This window comes from Oncorhynchus keta, chromosome 9 (genome assembly GCF_023373465.1).
Source record: "Oncorhynchus keta strain PuntledgeMale-10-30-2019 chromosome 9, Oket_V2, whole genome shotgun sequence".
NCBI classification, from domain to species: Eukaryota; Metazoa; Chordata; class Actinopteri; order Salmoniformes; family Salmonidae; genus Oncorhynchus; species Oncorhynchus keta.
Window position 1 is genome coordinate 31,172,072 of NC_068429.1, and position 20,068 is coordinate 31,192,139.

Here is a 20,068-nt window from a genome sequence, read left to right on the forward strand (position 1 = left end):
CATTACATCAAAGTTGGATCAGCCTGTAGTGTGGTTTTCCACTTTTATTTTGAGTGTGACTCCAAATCCAGACGTCCATGGGTTGATACATTTGATTTCCATTGATAATTTGTGTGTGATTTTATTGTCAGCACTTTCAACTATGTAAATATTTAATTCATTCAGATCTAGGATGTGTTATTTTAGTGTTCCCTTTATTTTTTTGAGCAGTGTATTTTAGTAATCATCCACTGATCCCATCAAAATGTAACCTTCAAACGCTAAATTACAGTTACATCACAACAAGCAGTACAACAAGGGTTTAATGTGGTGCTGTGTGGGTGTTGTTGTGAGAACTAAACAGGACGTTTTGAATAAAGAAATAAATGCTAATCCACCCTGCTGCTGTTGTCTCTCAGTTTAAATGAACATTTACTTTTTAGGGTTGGTCTGGGCCTCATTGAAAGCAAAACGCATGGCATTTTTCTATGTAAACAAAGCAATGTCCAATGACAGAAATTACAACCTTGACTATATCCCATCTATTGTGACTACTGTCTAGTGTTGCGGTAAAGACAAACATTGCTCTTCTTATTAAATATAGCCTTTTAATGAGAAATAGATTATTATATGAAACATTCATTTGAAATAAGCTGATATAATGATTTCAACATAACAGCAAAAATTACATATGCAAGGTATTAGGAGCTGTATCTTCAAATGTATCCATGGAACATTGCAGTGATGTTATGCTGATAGAGCTAATGTGTGCTTGTTTCATGTATGCAGTGGTCAAAACTAACTAATTTCATATTGTATATTTCATATACTTTGATCAAAACAGTCAAAAATTACCATCCCTCTCTGAGATTCATAATGAAGTACATAACTTGAGAATGGAGTGTAATTGTAATTTGTGCAAGGTACACCAACAGTAATTGTGGTTATTCTCAGTAATAATGGCCTCTTTTGTTCTCTTGAAATTACTATAATTCATGTTGTCTTTGATGTTATAACTATTACAACACAACGTTTCTATTTACAGGTATAATGTACATAGGAGAGACAGTGTCAGGAAATTGAGACTTCAATCTCTTACTGATGGTTAATTTTCCCACATGCACAAACCAGCCGGCCTTTAGGTAGAAAACATGTATCTCAGGATGAGATGAGCAACAGATCTGCATTGATGTGGTCTGAGTTGCTAAATTCCTTTGAATGTCTATCTTGTATTTTAATGTTCGTACTGTAACTAAACTAAGAGCAATTTCCCTCCTCTAAGTATTTGAAAGGGATAGGTAACAGGCACTTAATAATAATATAGGTAGTGTTCTTTGATACTTCTGAGATAGTATGACGTTTGACATTATGTTAAATTCTGTAGCTATATATAGCTATAAACATATTTCATGCCGGTGCTTTCAATAAAGTATGACTAGAAATATTAAACAACCTTGTTTCTGAGGGTTAAAATCTGTTTTGCATGGTCATTAGAAAGTTAAGATCCAACGTGGCATTAAGAAAATAAAGATTAAAATCAACAGAAGTATTTGAAGCTTTTATATTTCTCATCTGTTTCTCATCTGGGTTCACTCTATTTAACAGAAATCCAATGACCTTACAATGTCATCCCATAATTCCACAGAATATACTCTCTTTGTCCACTGTGCTGTCCTCCATTTTAAATTAATTGGGGGTGGGGATAACAACTACATAAAAAACACAAATAGGACATTTTTCATGTTTTTAAAAAATGTATGGGGTGCTTTTCCATGTCTTATGTGTACTCAGGGAAATGTATGGCTTTTATGGTGTCTGTTGCAGATGTACGTGAATGATCCATGTGCCGTAAAGCTTGACACATCAGCAGTCACAAGGTGTACATTTTGCAAAGCTGTACGAAGTAGCATTGATTGTTCATCTTCAGACCACAATATATACTCAGGCACCAGAAGAAACCACCTCATGGGAAATGCAGGTAGAATTTCAAACATGGGAGGTAAGTGCCTAAAGACAAGTTTTTAGCTTTGTCTGGATTCACTCGCTCTCAAATGACACATTCAATTAACGAACATCAATAAGCATCAGGCGAAATAAAGGTATACACATACAGTATATAAACAGCTGGCTTCCGTTATTTGACATGAAATGACTATCCGCTGCCTTATACCTTACTACACAAAGAACGGTATGCAGACTTGTCATGGATTATCCATTTTTCAAAGAGAATATATAGCTAACGCTTACAGCTTACAGTTTGCTAGGTTATTTAACCCTTAAAATGTATAAATGCCTTCATACTGTATTAAACTGTCATGTTACATATTTGTAATATTTTGTTTGTTGATAAAGCATATTCACTGAAATAAAATGATGATATCTGGTCTGCCCTAATGTAACTAAAAATGTTTAACTTAGTAAAGAATGGCAGTTTCAGATATAACCTTTGTTCCCTTAGAGTAAAATAAAGGCCTCTTTGTCACCAGAAGATGGATACATGTTTTTCTTATTCTCTTTTTATGCTATTTTAGGAAATGAGAGACATGCTGGGACAAATATGGTACAGTCTTTAAAGTGGTTTCTATGAATCTTCTTCTTTATCCAACTAAAAGGCTTCATCAATGTTTTGGATTTCTCTTTAACAATTACACTTACAAAGTTGTTAATAGTACATCAAAAGGCAGAACAAAAAGGTCCAACAAGAAAAAAAAGAGATAAGTAAATAAAAAGGAATATTCCCAAACAGTTATATTTTTAGTATCTGTTTGATCTTCTTTTTGTTTGTTTGTTTACTGTATCTCAGCAGAGTTTGGTAGTCAGGTGATCTGATTGTTTCAGTATCTCTGTGTTGTACATGTCCAAGGCATGGTTGACCCGGATCATCTCGCTGTTGTTCAGCTTGAGCCTGTGCTTCAGCATACATGAAAACAGGTCCAGCTGGGGTTTCCCGGGCGCCACTGGAGGGGCCAGGCGGTTAATCCGCTCCCTAATGTCCAGTAGCAAGAGCATGACAGAGGAGGAGGAGTAAAACTGAGTCCCCTGTGTGTACGACTGGTTCACCTGCTGCACGGCGCTACGGAGCAGGTCAGCGTTGAAGCGCAAGCTGTAGCCAAACACCTGGATGTCAGAGATCTTGATGTAGATCTGGCGCTTGTTAGGATCGGACAAGTCGACGGGACCGTGGCCCGTATCGTTGCGCAGCCCGGTGGGCACCTTGGCTCGGCTTCGTAGGTAGATGTGTACTGTCTCAAAGAACGTCTTCCACCGGTTGCCTAGCAGCAGGGTCCAGTTGAAGCACTGGGAGTTCCCCAGCCTTGTTTTCTCCCAGCGCGGGTAGCCGTGCTCGCCAAAGGGCATGCTCCAACCCTCCGAGTGGCTGCCGCTGAACGGGTTAACGTAAACAAAGAACATGGGGTCAATGCTGCTGTTGCGCATCTGGCAGATCTTCATGGACAGTCCGTTGATCATGTGGAGGTAGTCCATCCGGTTCTTGTTGCTCTTCAGGGTCAGGGACATGCGCTTGCGCCACCGTGGGTCGAAGAATGTCTCCAGGCGGATCTCGTTGCTTATGAAGGTGGTGTGGATGTAGAGACGCGAGTCCATCTTCTGGAGCAAGTACTTGAGCTCCAGGTCCTGGAAGTCCAGGTCGGTCTCGAAGCTGATGAACTGCTCGCTGCGCTCAGAGTCCACATTCTGGGGCTCACAGCGACCTCTGTACAGCTTGTAGCCCTTATTGCAGGAGCCGCACTGCGAGATGTTGGCCAGGCTGCACATGGCACAGCTGTTGTTGCCCCCGATGATACATGGGATGGGTCTCTGGCATAGGGTGACACCCGTGTGGCACACGCACGTCCTCTGGCTCTCCAGGAAGGTCCCCCAGAAACCATTCTCATTGCAGTAGAGGAAGGACTGGACCCTGTTTAGCCACTGCATCACAGACCTGGAGAATGGATAGAGAGAAAGATAATGGAAGTAAGTGAAAAGAAAGAAAGAAAGAAAGAAAGAAAGAAAGAAAGAAAGAAAGAAAGAAAGAAAGAAAGAAAGAAAGAAAGAAAGAAAGAGAGAGAGAAAAGAAAGGAGCAGAAGAAGAAAGGAGGAGAAGAAGAAACAGAGTGTCAGAGCCAGAGTGACCGACAGGGAAAATACAACAATGGGAGGGGAGATACAGGGATAAAACAAATGCACCATTATTAATGACTGTTTAGCAAGCACAAACTCGGTGTTAAAGTCTGAGGATTAAATTCCACTGTCACTGCCACAGCCTGGTACTGTTTGTATAGGTGTAGTCATTGGAGGGGATAATGTATTCATCAAAGACGGAGTTCCTTTATTTCCTTCATGTGGGATGGCAGCATTATTTCCTATGCAAAACGCGTCTCTTATTCTCCCTCAGGCATCCCTTTCTGTCAACTTGACAGTACTGAAACGCTCTACTGGGAGACTGTGAGATGAGGGTGAATCCAGAATCCTGATTTCTAGGAGAGGATTGAGAGGATGAGCTAAAGGTTAGCCTGATATGCTAATGAACCGGCATGGTAACAACGACGGATGACCTGGTGCTTGAAAGGCCAGGGAGCCCCAAGCCATCCCAAAATGAACCATGGGTAGGGCATGGGAAGGGGAGAGAGGAAACACTCTTCAGACTCAAACTACTTTTTCACCTCTGGGATGTGAAATAGGTTGAAGGATATGAGGATTTGAGGATTAATGTACAATTATAATGAGACATATTCCAAAAGGTGAAAACTGCTTTAGCTGTATGGATACATGATTGGAAAGTTTTACTTTGAGTTAGCACTGATTCTGAACAAATTAAGTTCAGATCTGAGAAAATATATTTGAATCCATTTAACATTTTCATCTTTGCAGTGTCTTTACTAAGCAATTATTGCATCAACCTGAATCCATTACTTTGTGAACACTGATTAAACTGACAAAAAGCAGATGTACTTATAAGGCAGTCTTCATAATGTCTGCACATATTTTCAGTCCTACCCAGATAAAAGTCCCTATCTCTTTGTGTTCCCCTTAACTGAGGAGTATCCAAGGATAAGAGTAACATTATGAAATAACAAAGACAAGACTGAATGCATGTCCCGCAACATTGACCCTACTATGCACTTTGAGAAAATAATGCTATTGTTGACGGCCACAAATTCATCCCGCTCTTATCTCTACAGGACATAAAGACAAAGCCAATGGCCATTGTGTTGGACTGTAAAATAGGTTCCAGTGTTCATGTAAGAGCATCTTGAATCTTGAGAGGAATCTTGAATGTTTCACAGAGGAGATTGATAAATGTACCATGACTAAACAAACAAAGTTGACAGACAAAACTTATAGACAGGTTTTCAATTATGTTTGTAGCAAGGATAAACTGTACAGAACACCATTTTGACAAACTTGTCTCAAAAGCTTCAGAAAACACAATACACTAAGAAAAAAAGGTTATATTGAGATACTAAAAGGGTTATTCGACTGTCCCCATAGGAGAACCCTTTGAAGAACCATTTTTGGTTGAGTTTTGTGTGTGTGTGGTCGGTGCCGTTTAAGAATACGGAGGAGGTTTTTTGGGGGGGAGCATGGCCTTTTTTCTATTACAGCATATTGGACGACTCTCATTCATATTCCATTCACCCAGCTCAATGTAACATCGATATGTTTCTGCTACTACACGATTCTCACATTTTCCCTATACCCATCATGAGGTTGCTACAACTTAGGCTACGAATTAAAGTTTACAATGTAGGTGAATAGGTCGAGAGAAAATTTGAGAAATCAAAGTGACCGACAGTGACACATTCAATACCACATTGTACACTCCTGCCTGCATCTACTAGCTGATCTAGGGTGTATTCATTAGTCCAGTTGCAAACAAGAGTTTCTATTGGACTAATTTGTATATCCTTGTTTCATTCCATTTAATTTCCTTTAAGAAATGTTTTTCAACAGAATTTGTCGTAATGAATACACCCTGATAGCCCACACACAGTTCACTTTCATAGCAGCCACAAACAAACAGCATGATCACTTTTCTCGTTGAATGATTCCTTCTCGCATCTACGCGCTGTCCTCCTCTCACCTTTTCCCTTCGCTTGTGAAGTTCAGTGCACAACACAACAGCTGTCTTTGACCAGGCGAAAAAACCTTTCCAAGCCAAGCCTTCATATCATAACCACTAAATGCTATACACATCCTACATTGTTGTCACCACATTAGCTAACTCAGAGTCAACATAGCTACTAGATACAATTTTGCAGTATAGTGTACAGCCAGTTACACCGTCAGGCCCCAGTGACAATAAATTAAAACAACCAAAAGATAAAAAAAATACAATTAAAATAAATTAAAATAAAGCAGAGCCCTCACTGCTGCTCGATCATCCTATTTTTCCAACTTAATTGAGGAAAAACAGAACAATCCTAAATTAATTTTTGATACTGTCTCACAGAAAACTAAAAAGCAGCATTCCCCAAGTGAGGATGGCTTTCACTTCAGCAGTAATAAATTCATGAACATCTTTGAGGAAAAGATCATGATCATTAGAAAGCAAATTAGGGACTCCTCTTTAAATCTGCATATTCCTCCAAAGCTCAGTTGTCCTGAGTCTGCACAACTCTGACAGGACCTAGATTCAAGAGAGACACTCAAGTGTTTTAGCACTTAATCACTTGACACATTGATGAAAATAATCATGGCCTCTAAACCTTCAAGCTGCATACTGGACCCTATTCCAACTAAACTACTGAAGGAGCTGCTTCCTGTGCTTGGCCCTCCTATGTTGAACATAATAAACGGCTCTCTATCCACCGGGTGTGTACCAAACTCACTAAAAGTGGCAGTAATAAAGCCTCTCTTGAAAGAGCCAAACCTTGACTCACAAAATATAAAAAACTATCGGCCTATATCGAATTAGAAAAAGATGTTGCGCAGCAACTCACTGCTTTCCTGTAGACAAACAATGTATACGAAATGCTTCAGTCTGGTTTTAGACACCATCATAGCACTGAGACTGCACTTGTGAAGGTGGTAAATGACATTTTAATGGCATCAGACCAAGGCTCTGCATCTGTCCTTGTGCTCCTAGACCTTAGTGCTGCTTTTGATACCATCGATCACCACATTCTTTTGGAGAGATTGGAAACCCAAATTGGTCTTCACGGACAAGTTCTGGCCTGGTTTATCTGTCGAAAAGATATCCGTTTGTCTCTGTGAATGATTTGACCTCTGACAAATCAACTGTAAATTTCGGTGTTCCTCAAGGTTCCATTTTAGGACCACTATTGTTTTCACTATATATTTTACCTCTTGGGGATGTCATTCGAAAACATAATGTTAACTTTCACTGCTATGCGGATGACACACAGCTGAACATTTCAATGAAACATGGTGAAGCCCCAACATTGCCCTCGCTAGAAGCCTGTGTTTCAGACATAAGGAAGTGGATGGCTGCAAACTTTCTACTTTTAAACTCGGACAAAACAGAGATGCTAGTTCTAGGTCCCAAGAAACAAAGAGATCTTCTGTTGAATTTGTCAATTAATCTTGATGGTTGTACAATCGTCTCAAATAAAACTGTGAAGGACCTCGGCATTACTCTGGACCCTGATCTCTCTTTTGACAAACATATCGAGACTGTTTCAAGGACAGCTTTTTTCCATCTACGTAACATTGCAAAAATCAGAAACATTCTGTCCAAAAATGATGCAGAAAAATGTATCCATGCTTTTGTTACTTCTAGGTTAGACTACTGCAATGCTCTACTTTCCGTCTACCCAGATAAAGCACTAAGTAAACTTCAGTTAGTGCTAAATACGGCTGTTAGAATCCTGACTAGAACAAATAAAGGTGATCATATTACTCCAGTGCTAGCCTCCCTACACTGGCTTCCCGTTAAGGCAAGGGCTGATTTCAAGGTTTTACTGCTAACCTACAAAGCATTAAATGGGCTTGCTCCTACCTATCTCTCTGATTTGGTCCTGCCGTACATACCTACACGTATGCTATGGTCACAAGACGCAGGCCTCCTAATTACATTTACATTTAAGTCATTTAGCAGACGCTCTTATCCAGAGCGACTTACAAATTGGTGCATACACCTTATGACAACCAGTGGAACAGCCACTTGCATCTAAATCTTGTTGGGGGGAGAAGGGGGTGAGAAGGATTACTTACCCTTACTTACCCTATCCTAGGTATTCCTTGAAGAGGTGGGGTTTCAGGTGTCTCCGGAAGGTGGTGATTGACTCCGCTGTCCTGGCGTCGTGAGGGAGTTTGTTCCACCATTGGGGGCCAGAGCAGCGAACAGTTTTGACTGGGCTGAGCGGGAACTGTACTTCCTCAGTGGTAGGGAGGCGAGCAGGCCAGAGGTGGATGAACGCAGTGCCCTTGTTTGGGTGTAGGGCCTGATCAGAGCCTGGAGGTACTGAGGTGCCGTTCCCTCACAGCTCCGTAGGCGAGCACCATGGTCTTGTAGCGGATGCGAGCTTCAACTGGAAGCCAGTGGAGAGAGCGGAGGAGCGGGGTGACGTGAGAGAACTTGGGAAGGTTGAACACCAGACGGGCTGCGGCGTTCTGGATGAGTTGTAGGGGTTTAATGGCACAGGCAGGGAGCCCAGCCAACAGCGAGTTGCAGTAATCAAGACGGGGAGATGACAAGTGCCTGGATTAGGACCTGCGCCGCTTCCTGTGTGAGGCAGGGTCGTACTCTGCGGATGTTGTAGAGCATGAACCTACAGGAACGGGACACCGCCTTGATGTTAGTTGAGAACGTCAGGGTGTTGTCCAGGATCACGCCAAGGTTCTTAGCGCTCTGGGAGGAGGACACAATGGAGTTGTCAACCGTGATGGCGAGATCATTATTGTCCCTAGAATTTCTAAGCAAACAGCTGGAGGCAGGGCTTTCTCCTATAGAGCTCCATTTTTATGGAATGGTCTGCCTACCCATGTGAGAGACGCAGACTAGGTTTCAACCTTTAAGTCTTTACTGATGACTCATCTCTTTAGTGGTTCCTATGATTGAGTGTAGACTGGCCCAGGAGTGTGAAGGTGAATGGAAAGGCTCTGGAGCAACGAACCGCCCTTGCTGTTCCCCTCTCTCCACTGGGATTCTCTGTCTCTAACCCTATTACAGGGGCTGAGTCACTGGCTTACTGGTGCTCTTTCATGCCGTCCCTAGGAGGGGTGCATCACTTGAGTAGGTTGAGTCACTGACGAGGGTCAGTTTGTTATATCTGGAGTACGTCTCGGCTGGAGTGATGTAAAGCTCACCGCCATTGGACTCTGGAGCAGTGGAAACTCGTTCTCTGGAGTGATGAATCAAGCTTCACCATCTTGCAATCTGATGAACGAATCTGGGTTTGGCGGATCTCAGGAGAACGCTACCTGCTCAATTTAAGTATGCTTTCTCTCTTTCTTTCTCTCTCTCGGAGGACCTGAGCCCTAGGACCATGCCTCAGGACTACCTGGCATGATGACTCCTTGCTGTCCCCAGTCCACCTGGTCGTGCTGCTGCTCCAGTTTCAACTGTTCTGCCTGTGGCTATGGAACCCTGACCCGTTCACCGGATTTGCTACCTGTCCCAGACCTGCTGTTTTCAACTCTCTAGAGACATCATGAGCGGTAGAGATGCTCTTAATAATGATCGGCTATAAAAAGCCAACTGACATTTACTCCTGAGGTGCTGACTTGCTGCAACCTCGACAACTACTGTGATTAGTATTATTTGACCATACTGGTCATTTATGAACATTTTAACATCTTGGCCATGTTCTGTTATAATCTCCACCTGGCACAGCCAGAAGAGGACTGGCCACCCCTCATAGCCTGGTTCCTATCTACGTTTCTTCCTAGGTTTCTGACTTTTTCCTAGCCACTGTGCTTCTACACCTGCATTGCTTGCTGTTTGGGGTTTTAGGCTGGGTTTCTGTACAGCACTTTGAGATATCAGCTGATGTAAGAAGGGCTATGTAAATACATTTGATTTGATTTGTTTACCTTGACATGGAAAAGTTCCAGTTTTGGATAGCCTTAGCCAGCTAGCTAACTTACCATCCCTCTCTGTTTGAGGCAGGTGTTTGAGTAGGCTAAACTAGCTAGCTGCATTCACTAGTTAAGTAGGTGAAAGTGAAACAAATGCAACAAAATACATCTCTCTCTCTTGCTTCTCCTTTATTTTTGAAGAAATTAATTTGTTCAAAACTGTTCAATTATTGTCTTTCTCTCTCTTTGAGTCAACTACTAACCACATTTCATGTACTGCAGTGCTAGCTAACTGTAGCTTATGCTTTCAGTACTAGATTCATTCTCTGATACTTTGATTGGGTGGACAACATGTCAGTTCATGCTGCAATAGCTCTGATAGGTTGGAAAACATCCTGCGGAACTCGTCATAATTACTGTGTAATTATATGGAAGGGGGCGAGAACCATGAGCCTCATAGGTTTTGTATAGAAATCAATATACCCAGAGGAGGACGGAAACTAGCTGTCCTCTGGCTACACCATTGTGCTACTCTACAGAGTGCTGTTGAGTCTACTGCAGACCTTCATTGCAAAACAGTTTGTTTTAATCAATTATTTGGTGATGTGAATATATTAGTATATTATATAGTATATTTTTATGTTAAAAAGTTTACTTTTGAATGTTTCACTATTTTTATTTTTATGAAATTCACTGGGAGGATGATCCTCCCCTTCCTCCTCTGAGAAGCCTCCACTGTCTGAAAAATGGGGGTAAAATATGTTCCATCAAATAACTGCTTTCCACAATATGCAGTTTGAGCGCATCATGCTGGTAGTTGTATTTTTCCTTATTCATTTCCCTCCAAAACAAGTGACTGGGTTGAGTTTTCCACAGGGGATGAGTTGGAAATTAGTGGGAATGAATGCTGTTTGTTTTGCGAATCACAGCACAATCTCAGTGTTTGTAACGGGGCATCAGACAGCTCACAAGTCCCCTTCTGTGTAGGGGAATGAGTGAAGAAGAAAGAGAGAAGGATAAAATGAGAGAAATACAAGAGAGAGGGAGGCACAGCATACAGAGAGAAAGAGAGATACAGAGAAGGATATATATTTGACGATACTGATGATTTAATGACATAATTTTCCTATTGGTGCATTACATTGGAGGACAAAAATAGCCTGTGATTTCATTACTGATAGAAGTTCTTATGTAAGGGAGTTATTATGTACCAGACATGCACTACATATGCAAAAGTATATGGACACCCCTTCAAATGAGCGGATTTAGCTTTCTGGTTTCTAGTTATGTGTTGCCGAGCAGCCGCACACAGGCCTAAAATCACCATGCGCAATGCCAAGCGTCGGCTGGAGTGATGTAAAGCTCACCGCCATTGGACTCTGTAGCAGTGGAAACGCGTTCTCTGGAGTGATGAATCAAGCTTCACCATCTTGCAATCTGATGAACGAATCTGGGTTTGGCGGATCTCAGGAGAACGCTACCTGCTCAAATTCATAGTGCCAACTGTACATTTTGGAGGAGGAGGAATAATGGTCTGGGGCTGTTTTTCATGGTTCGGGCTAGGCCACTTAGTTCCTATGAGGGGAAATCTTAACGCTACAGCATACAATGACATTCTAGACGATTTTGTGGAAAGCCCTTTCCTGTTTCAGCATAACAACGCCCCCATGCACAAAGTGAGGTCCATACAGAAATGGTTTGTCAAGATTGGTGTGGAAGAACTTGACTGGCCTGCACAGAGCCCTGACCTCACCCCATCGAATACCTTTGGGATGAATTGGAACACCAACTGTGAGCCAGGCCTAATCGCCCAACATCAGTGTCCGACCTCACTTATGTTCTTGTGGCTGAATGGAAGCAAGTCCCTTCAGCAATGTTCCAACATCTAGTGGAAAGCCTTCCCAGAAGAGTGGAGGCTGTTGTAAGAGCATAGGAGGACCAACTCCATATTAATGCCCATGATTTTGGAAGTAGATTTTCTACGAGCAGGTGTCCACATTCTTTTGGTCATGTAGTGTATCTTAACATCCATAACCCTGTCAAAGTCGGTAAACATGCTAAAGTCTGTCTAAGGATAATTACTTTGATACATAGATACAGTTGCTGATTATTTGGTCGGGAGTTATGCTATTTGATATTACCGTTAAAAACATATTGTTTTTACCTCGTAACACATCTCATGTTTTTCTAATGTGAGCTCATTCCACCTCCAGGCTAACAGCTCCAGGCTGATGAGGTACAGTGTGGCTCAGTTGGTAGAAACTGCCGCTTATGGTACCAGCATTGTGGGTTTGATTCCCACAGTGGCCCAGTATGGAAATGCATGCACTCAATATTGTAAGTTGCTTTTGATAAGAGCTTCTGCTGAATGACTTAAATGACAAATGACTGCAATTAGACCTAGCCATCACTGAGGGACAGAGACTTATCTGAGGCCTTTCATATGTGGAGACGGACGCCACGCTTTGGTTGCTCATTTAATTACAGTCGGTTCTTTGATAGAATAACACATTTATCTTAGAGATATGGCGTATGTGTCCATGAAATGGCAACCAGGCTTAAATAAGCAAACACCATCCTTCACTGTAGCTCAAGCTTAAGCCTATGAAAATATGACTTACGCACATGGTTCATGGTTGTGTAGTCATTTGTTTATGCAGAGGGCCAGGAGTATTTCTTGACCATGAGATCTGACCAGGAAAAATGTAGTGGCTCACAGTAAAACACAAAATCTCATGATCCTAGTTCTGCAGTACATCCAGTACCACAGCATGCTAAAATGAAACCGACGATGAAGCTCTACTCTGTGCTGCTTTGAATATTCCACTCATTATCCCTGCAAAAACACCATCAATGTTTAAAAGGGTACGGTCCAGCTATGCGTGTAGATTGCCTGTGGATTGTGTAACAGTGAGATTTAAAACCTCTACAGGATCGGTGTCCCCTCCACAGGACGGTTGAGCTAACATAGGCTAATAAGAAGTAACAATAACATTTCCCAGGATATAGACATATCTGATTTGGGCAGAAAGCTTAAATTCTTGTTAATTTAACTTCACTGTCCAAATTACAGTAGCTATTACAGTGAACGAATACCATGTTATTCTTTGAGGAGAGTGCACAGTTATGAACTTGAAAATGTATTAATAAACCAGTTAGGCACATTTGGGCAGTCTTTATACAACATTTCGAATAGAAATGCAATGGTTCATTGGATTAGTCTAAAGCTTTGCACATACATTGTTGCCATCTAGTGGCCAAAATCTAAATTCCGCGTAGATTCCTAAGTCATATATTGGCCTTTCTCTTGCATTTCAAAGATGCATTTTTTTTCCTTTACATTATCTTTTACCAGTTGTAATGTGCTATATTCCCCTACATTAATTTCACATTTCCACAAATGTCAAAGTGTCCTTTCAAATGCTATCAAAAATATGCATATCCTTGCTTCAGGTCCTGAGCTACAGGCAGTTAGATTTGGGTATGTCATTTTAGGCGAATATTTTAAAAAGGGTCAGATCCTTAAGATTATCAATTAGACTATAGGGAGCAGACAGAGGTCAAGCCACAACAATCAAAAGTCCTCCCTGGGTTTCCCCCTGCAGGTCTGGAGCCAAGTAGCCTTCCACAGTAGGGTCACACTGTGGAGAAACCTCCTCCAAACCTGGAGAGACTGGACTAATATTGTTAATATTGTTACTGCAGTTGTCCAAGGCTCTCCACTACCGGAGTTCGAGGGGGACTACAGCAGCCTTGCTCCCTATTATTATAGACTTGTGTCCCGTCAGCGGGCAGTAGATCAGTAGAAGGGCTTGCTTGGTTGTAACAGGCAGTCTTTTCTCTCTCCAACTCGGCTCTTCAGGGCAAAGGCCATGCCACCAGAGAGGCTGGGCCCTCAGTTCAATTCTGAGCAGCAGGACAACAAGGTCTACTGCTGCCTCTACCAGTACTGGATGTACTGGTGCTGGTGTGGATTTGTGTGCTTTTTAAATAGAGTTGCATTGCACTATATTGCATACAGATTTAGATGAAATTCAGAACAAGATTTCACCTTAACTTATCCTAAAAGCTGTGGGAGTGCACAGCCTACCTGCTAATATGTGTGCTTGAATATAAAAACAAATTGTTAAACCAGTTATTTATGTATATGAACTAAGCCCAACAGCAAGGGACTAATTCATCATATCAGCCCTGTGTATTGTATGTCTCCAGAGAAAACATGATACAAACAGTAGTATCACTATGTCTAGTTTATGCTGTATTGGTGGTATCAAAGAGAAACATGGATGTGGCTACTGGTCTGAAGGAAATTATGCCTATTGACACAGTGCATCTCTTACTTCCACGGATGCATGCGCACACGCAAACATACACGCACAGGCACACAATCATTCACTCACACACACATACATGCACACACCGACACACAATAATTCACAGGCACGCACGCACACACACACACACACACACACACACACACACACACACACACACACACACACACACACACACACACACACACACACACACACACACACACACACACACACACACACACACACACACACACACACACACACACACACACACACACACAGTACAGAAACAAATAAACAAACAGTTTCTCTTCACAGTGCCATCAGGCATCCTTGATGTGTGCTCTGCCGAGCACGGAGTATGTACTGCTTTGATAAACCCTTCGAACAAACCCTTTGCCAAAGCATGCATCCGAGCGTGGGTGTGTTCCTTCTACCTGAGTGACAGTTGACAGCTGCTTGTTCCTTAACCACAAAAACATACATTTTGTGGATTTTCTCTTTCTATTTGTATATTGACATTCATCCAAGCTCACATTTTGGGATATTTTAACGTCAAGCATTTAGTGTGTTATTTCAGCCCATGTTGTCTGGTATATTTTGGGGTTGTCACGACTCCTACCAAAGATGGATCCCCTTTTCGTTCGGGTGGCGCTCGGCGGTCGTCGTCACCGGCCTACTAGCTGCCACTGACCTTTCCCTCCCCCTCCTTGTCTGTTTATTAGTTACGCCTGTTGTTAATTAGGTTTATTAGTTGGGCTTTATTAGCCAGCCGGCCCGCCTGCTGGGTGTGCGGGATTGTTTTATGTGTACTCATTATATACGCCTGTAAGTCACAGTTGTTTGTGTACGTGTGTTTTTTTTTGGGACTGTTTAGTTCCACTGTGTTTTTGGGGCATTTGTTTTGAGTGGCGTCTGCTTTCACCTGGTTGGTGAAAAAAGTAGTAGCGCTACTCTGAACTCTCTGTCTCCTGCGTCTGACTCCTTCCTCCACTACACCCCAGGCATTATAGGGGTGGAATGAATGACTCCATTTCAGACAGCATAGCACAGTGCCATGTCTGCAGCAACACGTGCTGTCTGTAGTCACAGTAGGTGATGGCACATTGTGCACTGACCTGTCCAGAGATCTCCCACCGTTAGATAATCTTTCATCCTAAATAGTGAAATACTAGGTAGGACTGGGGTTCATTGGGTGTTTACATGATTTTATGGACAGAAAACTATAGCAGCCAGCAAATTCAAAGTCAAAATGCATCACATACAGTATTCACATACAGTACTTCAACAGGCAGCACTGAAATAAAATACTGAAACTCCTCTACCTCTACCTATGTTGCAGTGTATCTCTGACTATATGTGAAAACACCCTTGAGTGGTACCGTGTTCCACAACATCAGCATCAAAATGCTATATTATCCAAAACAATGCAGCATTATAAGGGTTACATAATGCCTTTTTACTGCTTCTGAGACCCACCTCTCCCTAGGCATCTGGTGGTTGGGGTTGTGGTGGCAGCGGATGCTGAGGCCAAAGAGCTTGCGGGCAGTGCGCTGGATCTTGAGCCTCTGGGTCTCCAGGGAGCTCTGGAGCAGGCGGTAGCGGGCCTGCAGGTCCCAGTCACTGCCCCAGAGGAGGTGGACACTGCTGACCGGCAGGAAGTGGGTGGAGGGCAGCCTCTTCAGGAACGACTTAAACTCGTCTGGAGGAGGGAGAGAGAGGGAGGGTGAGTGAGAGAGAGATATTGAGGGAAACAAACAAAGACTGTCTGTTGTCAGTGCAACTTTGGGTCAGTCATCTTTTCTTACAGTTCTCATGGGTTTCAACTGAAGCTTAAGTGGAAACATGATGCATTACATGCCTTGAATTAAGCTCTCAAAATACCATTGGCATTTATCATGTTGATAACATCTGCTCAAACTAAAATACTCTCGATGAATATGAATCCACCGTTTTCTACCCTTGTTTTAAAAATGTCTAGGCACTTCATCTTAGAAATCTCTTCAGTGAATTCATTGCAGCCAATGAATGACCTTGAGCGACTCAAACTCATTTTGTGTGTCCTCTATAATATATAAATATATATATATATATATATATATATATATATATATATATATGTATAGCTGTCAGGTTTTATTTGGCTCCTTTTATTACTTGTTAATAATATATAAGTACGAACCCTGTCAGGTGGATCCTGAGCGATTCCCTTTGGGAGTAACCAGCCTTCTCTGTACTTCACTATTCTGACTTGATCAGTAGGGGATGAGACAGGGGATGCTTGGTGATGTGACTGAGTGTTTGGCCAGAAATAACTGTCAGCAATGTGGGTCATTTGCTAGGCATTTGGAATATGGTGGTTTGTTGATAGGGTTTCTCCAACTGAAACAATGCAGATAGCGTTTTGATTGTAACTGTTTTATAATGATGACATCTGTTTTGAAGGGCACATGTTCAATTTTGCAAGCTGTATCAACAGAAGTTATCGTTTCAACCTGTGCTGATTGCATAGTGTGTGGCTTCCCTATCTGACTGAATGACAATATCCTCACACCCATTTAGCCTGTGGCGTGCTTAGTGAAACCTGGCTGAGGTGGTAGAGAGAATTGACTGTTTACGATTAACTCCTGGAGACTTTTTCTAAAACAGAAGATGTTCCAATGGGCCCTTGAATTATTCATCCCCACTTTATTGCAGATTGGCTTCAAGAAGTTATCGTAGAAGGTGTAGAAGGTGACTCGCGTAAAATGCAGACACACCCGATAAAAACCAGCTGACAGTATGAATTTAGAGCTTACTGTTAGTGGAAATACCATTATACCACTGTTTTCTGTGGATATTAGATGCTGTAAAGACCTGCTTCTGTTCTACTGAATGACAGATCGGCCATTAATGCCTAGCTGAGGTCTATATGCAAACGTACAGTCATAACTGGCCTCTCCAGAGACGGAAACCAGTGACGGAAGCCAAGAAAGGAGCTAAATCATGGGATATCCTCATAATTTGCATCCCTCTTTATTGCTTTCTTAGGCCTAGATTCAATCAGATCAAGCCTTAACCGGCCATAGCATACACCTGCATAGCAGATGTTTTGGCGGTGTCAGAGGGGGAACTGTGTTGGAGCTGTCAAATCGGTGAGCAGCTGCTCTTGCGATCACTACCAAGAAGCCAAGCCCGCCCCACTCGTGTTAGAAGTTCAGCGAGAGAAAGTGTTAGGCAAAAATTTTACCTTTTTTTCTGCTTTTACTTTAGGAATAACCACCTAAATGAGGAACTCAATTTAACCTTGCGTAATACCCTAGATGCAGTCGCAGTCCTAAAAACAAAAAAACATTTGTCATAAGAAACTAGCTCCCTGGTACACAGAAAATACCCGAGCTCTGAAGCAAGCTTCTAGAAAATTGGAACTGAAATGCTGCCACACCAAACTGGAAGTCTTCCGACCAGCTTGGAAAGACAGTACCGTGCAGTATCAAAGAACCCTCTATCATCCTATTTTTCCAAATGAATTGAGAAAAATAAGAACAATCCAAAATGTATTTTTGATACTATCGCAAAGCTAAATAAAGAAAACAGCATTCCCCAAGAGAGGATGGCTTTCACTTCAGCAGTGATAAATTCATGAACTTCTTTGACGAAAAGATCATCATCATTAGAAAGCAAGTGACACTCCTCTTTAAATCTGCGTACTCCTCCAAGGCTCAGTTGCCCTGAGTCTGCACAACTCTGCCAGGACTTAGGATCAAGGGAGACACTCAAGTTTTTTAATAATAAACCCAGCACAAAAAGAAATGTCCTCTCACTGTTAACTGTGTTAATTTTCAACTAACTTATAATTTGTAAATATTTGTATGAACATAACAAGATTCAACAACTGAGACAAAAACTGAACATGTTCCACAGACATGTGACTAACATAAATTAAATTATGTGTCCCTGAACAAAGGGGGGGAGTCAAAATCAAAAGTAACAGTCAGTATCTGGTGTGGCCACCAGCTGCATTAAGGACTCCAGTGCATCTCCTCCTCAAGGACAGCATCTGATTTGCCAGTTCTTGTTGTGAGATGTTACCCCACTCTTCCACCAAGGCACCTGCGAGTTCCTGGACATTTCTGGGGGGAATGGCCCTTACCCTCACCCTCCGATCCAATAGGTCCCAGACGTGCTCAATGGGATTGAGATCCGGGCTCTTCGCTGGCCATGGCAGAACACTGACATACCTGTCTTGCAGGAAATCAGGCACAGAATGACCAGTATGGCTGGTGGAATTGTCATGCTGGAGGGTCATGTCAGAATGAGCCTGCAGAAAGGGTACCACATGAGGGAGGAGGATGTCTTCCCTGTAACGCACAGCATTGAGATTGCCTGCCATGACAACAAGCTCAGTCTGATGATGCTGTGACACACAGCCCCAGACCATAATGGACCCTCAACCTCCAAATCAATCCCACTCCAGAGTACAGGCCTCGGTGTAATACCCATTCCTTTGACAATAAACGTTAATCCGACCATCACCCCGGGTGAGACAAAATCGTGACTCGTCAGTGAAGAACACTTTTTGCCAGTCCTGTCTGGTCCAGCGACGGTGGGTTTGTGCCCATAGGTGACGTTGTTGCTGGGGATGTCTGGTGAGGACCTGCCTTACAACAGGCCTACAAGGCCTCAGTCCTGCCTCTCTCAGCCTATTGCGAACAGTCTGATCACTGATGGAGGGATTGTGCGTTCCCGGTGTAACTCGGGCAGTTGTTGTTGCCATCCTGTACCTGTCCCGCAGGTGTGATGTTCGGATGTACCGATCCTGTGCAGGTGTTGTTACATGTGGTCTGCCACTGCGAGGACAATCAGCTGTCCGTCCTGTCTCCCTGTAACTCTGTCTTAGGCGTCTCACAGTACAGACATTGCAATTTATTGCCCTGGCCACATCTGCAGTCCTCATGCCTTCTTGCAGCATGCCTAAGGCACCTTCACGCAGAGGAGCAGGGACCCTCAGCATCTTTCTTTTGGTGTTTTTCAGAGTCAGTAGAAAGGCCTCTTTAGTGTCCTAAGTTTTCATAACTGTGACCTTAACTGCCTACAGTCTGTAAGCTGTTAGCGTCTTAACGACCGTTCCACAGGTGCATGTTCATTAATTGTTTATGGTTCATTGAACAAGCATGGGAAACAGTGTTTAAACCCTTTGCAATGAAGATTTGTGAAGTTATTTGAATTATTACGCATTATCTTTGAAAGACAGGGTCCTGAAAAAGGGATGTTTCTTCTTTTTTGCTGAATTTATATCTCTTGACACATTTATGAAAATAATCATGGCCTCTAAACCTTCAAGCCGCATACTGGACCGTACTCCTCTGAAAAATCAACTGTAAATTCCGGTGTTCCTCAAAGCTCCGTTTTAGGACCACTATTGTTTTCACTATATATTTTACCTCTTGAAGATGTCATTCAGAAACATAATGTTAACTTTCACTGCTATGCGGACAACACACAGCTGTACATTTCGATCAAACATGGTGAAGCCCCAAAATTAGCCTGCCTGGAAGCCTGTATGTCACACCCTGACCATAGTTTGCTTTGTATGTTTCTATGTTTTGTTTGGTCAGGGTGTGATCTGAGTGGGCATTCTATGTTGTGTGTCTAGTTTGTCTGTTTCTGTGTTTGGCCTGATATGGTTCTCAATCAGAGGCAGGTGTTAGTCATTGTCTCTGATTGGGAACCATATTTAGGTAGCCTGTTTGGTGTTGGGTTTTGTGGGTGATTGTTCCTGTCTCTGTGTTTGCATCAGATAGGGCTGTTTT

General features: G+C 42.5%; 1 protein-coding gene across 1 annotated transcript in view; it reads right to left on the reverse strand.

Annotated features, from left to right (window-relative positions):
- Positions 1 to 573: 573 nt before the first annotated feature.
- The window catches only part of LOC118387543 (BMP/retinoic acid-inducible neural-specific protein 1), a 168,761-nt gene continuing 149,266 nt past the window's right edge, over positions 574 to 20,068 (reverse strand). The window contains exons 7-8 of the mRNA XM_035776005.2: positions 15,756 to 15,978; positions 574 to 3,919 (exon numbers count right to left, since the gene is read on the reverse strand). Of these exons, the coding sequence (XP_035631898.1) occupies positions 2,779 to 3,919; positions 15,756 to 15,978 (1,364 nt within the window). The 3' untranslated portion in view covers positions 574 to 2,778. The remainder of the gene's footprint in view (positions 3,920 to 15,755; positions 15,979 to 20,068) is intronic.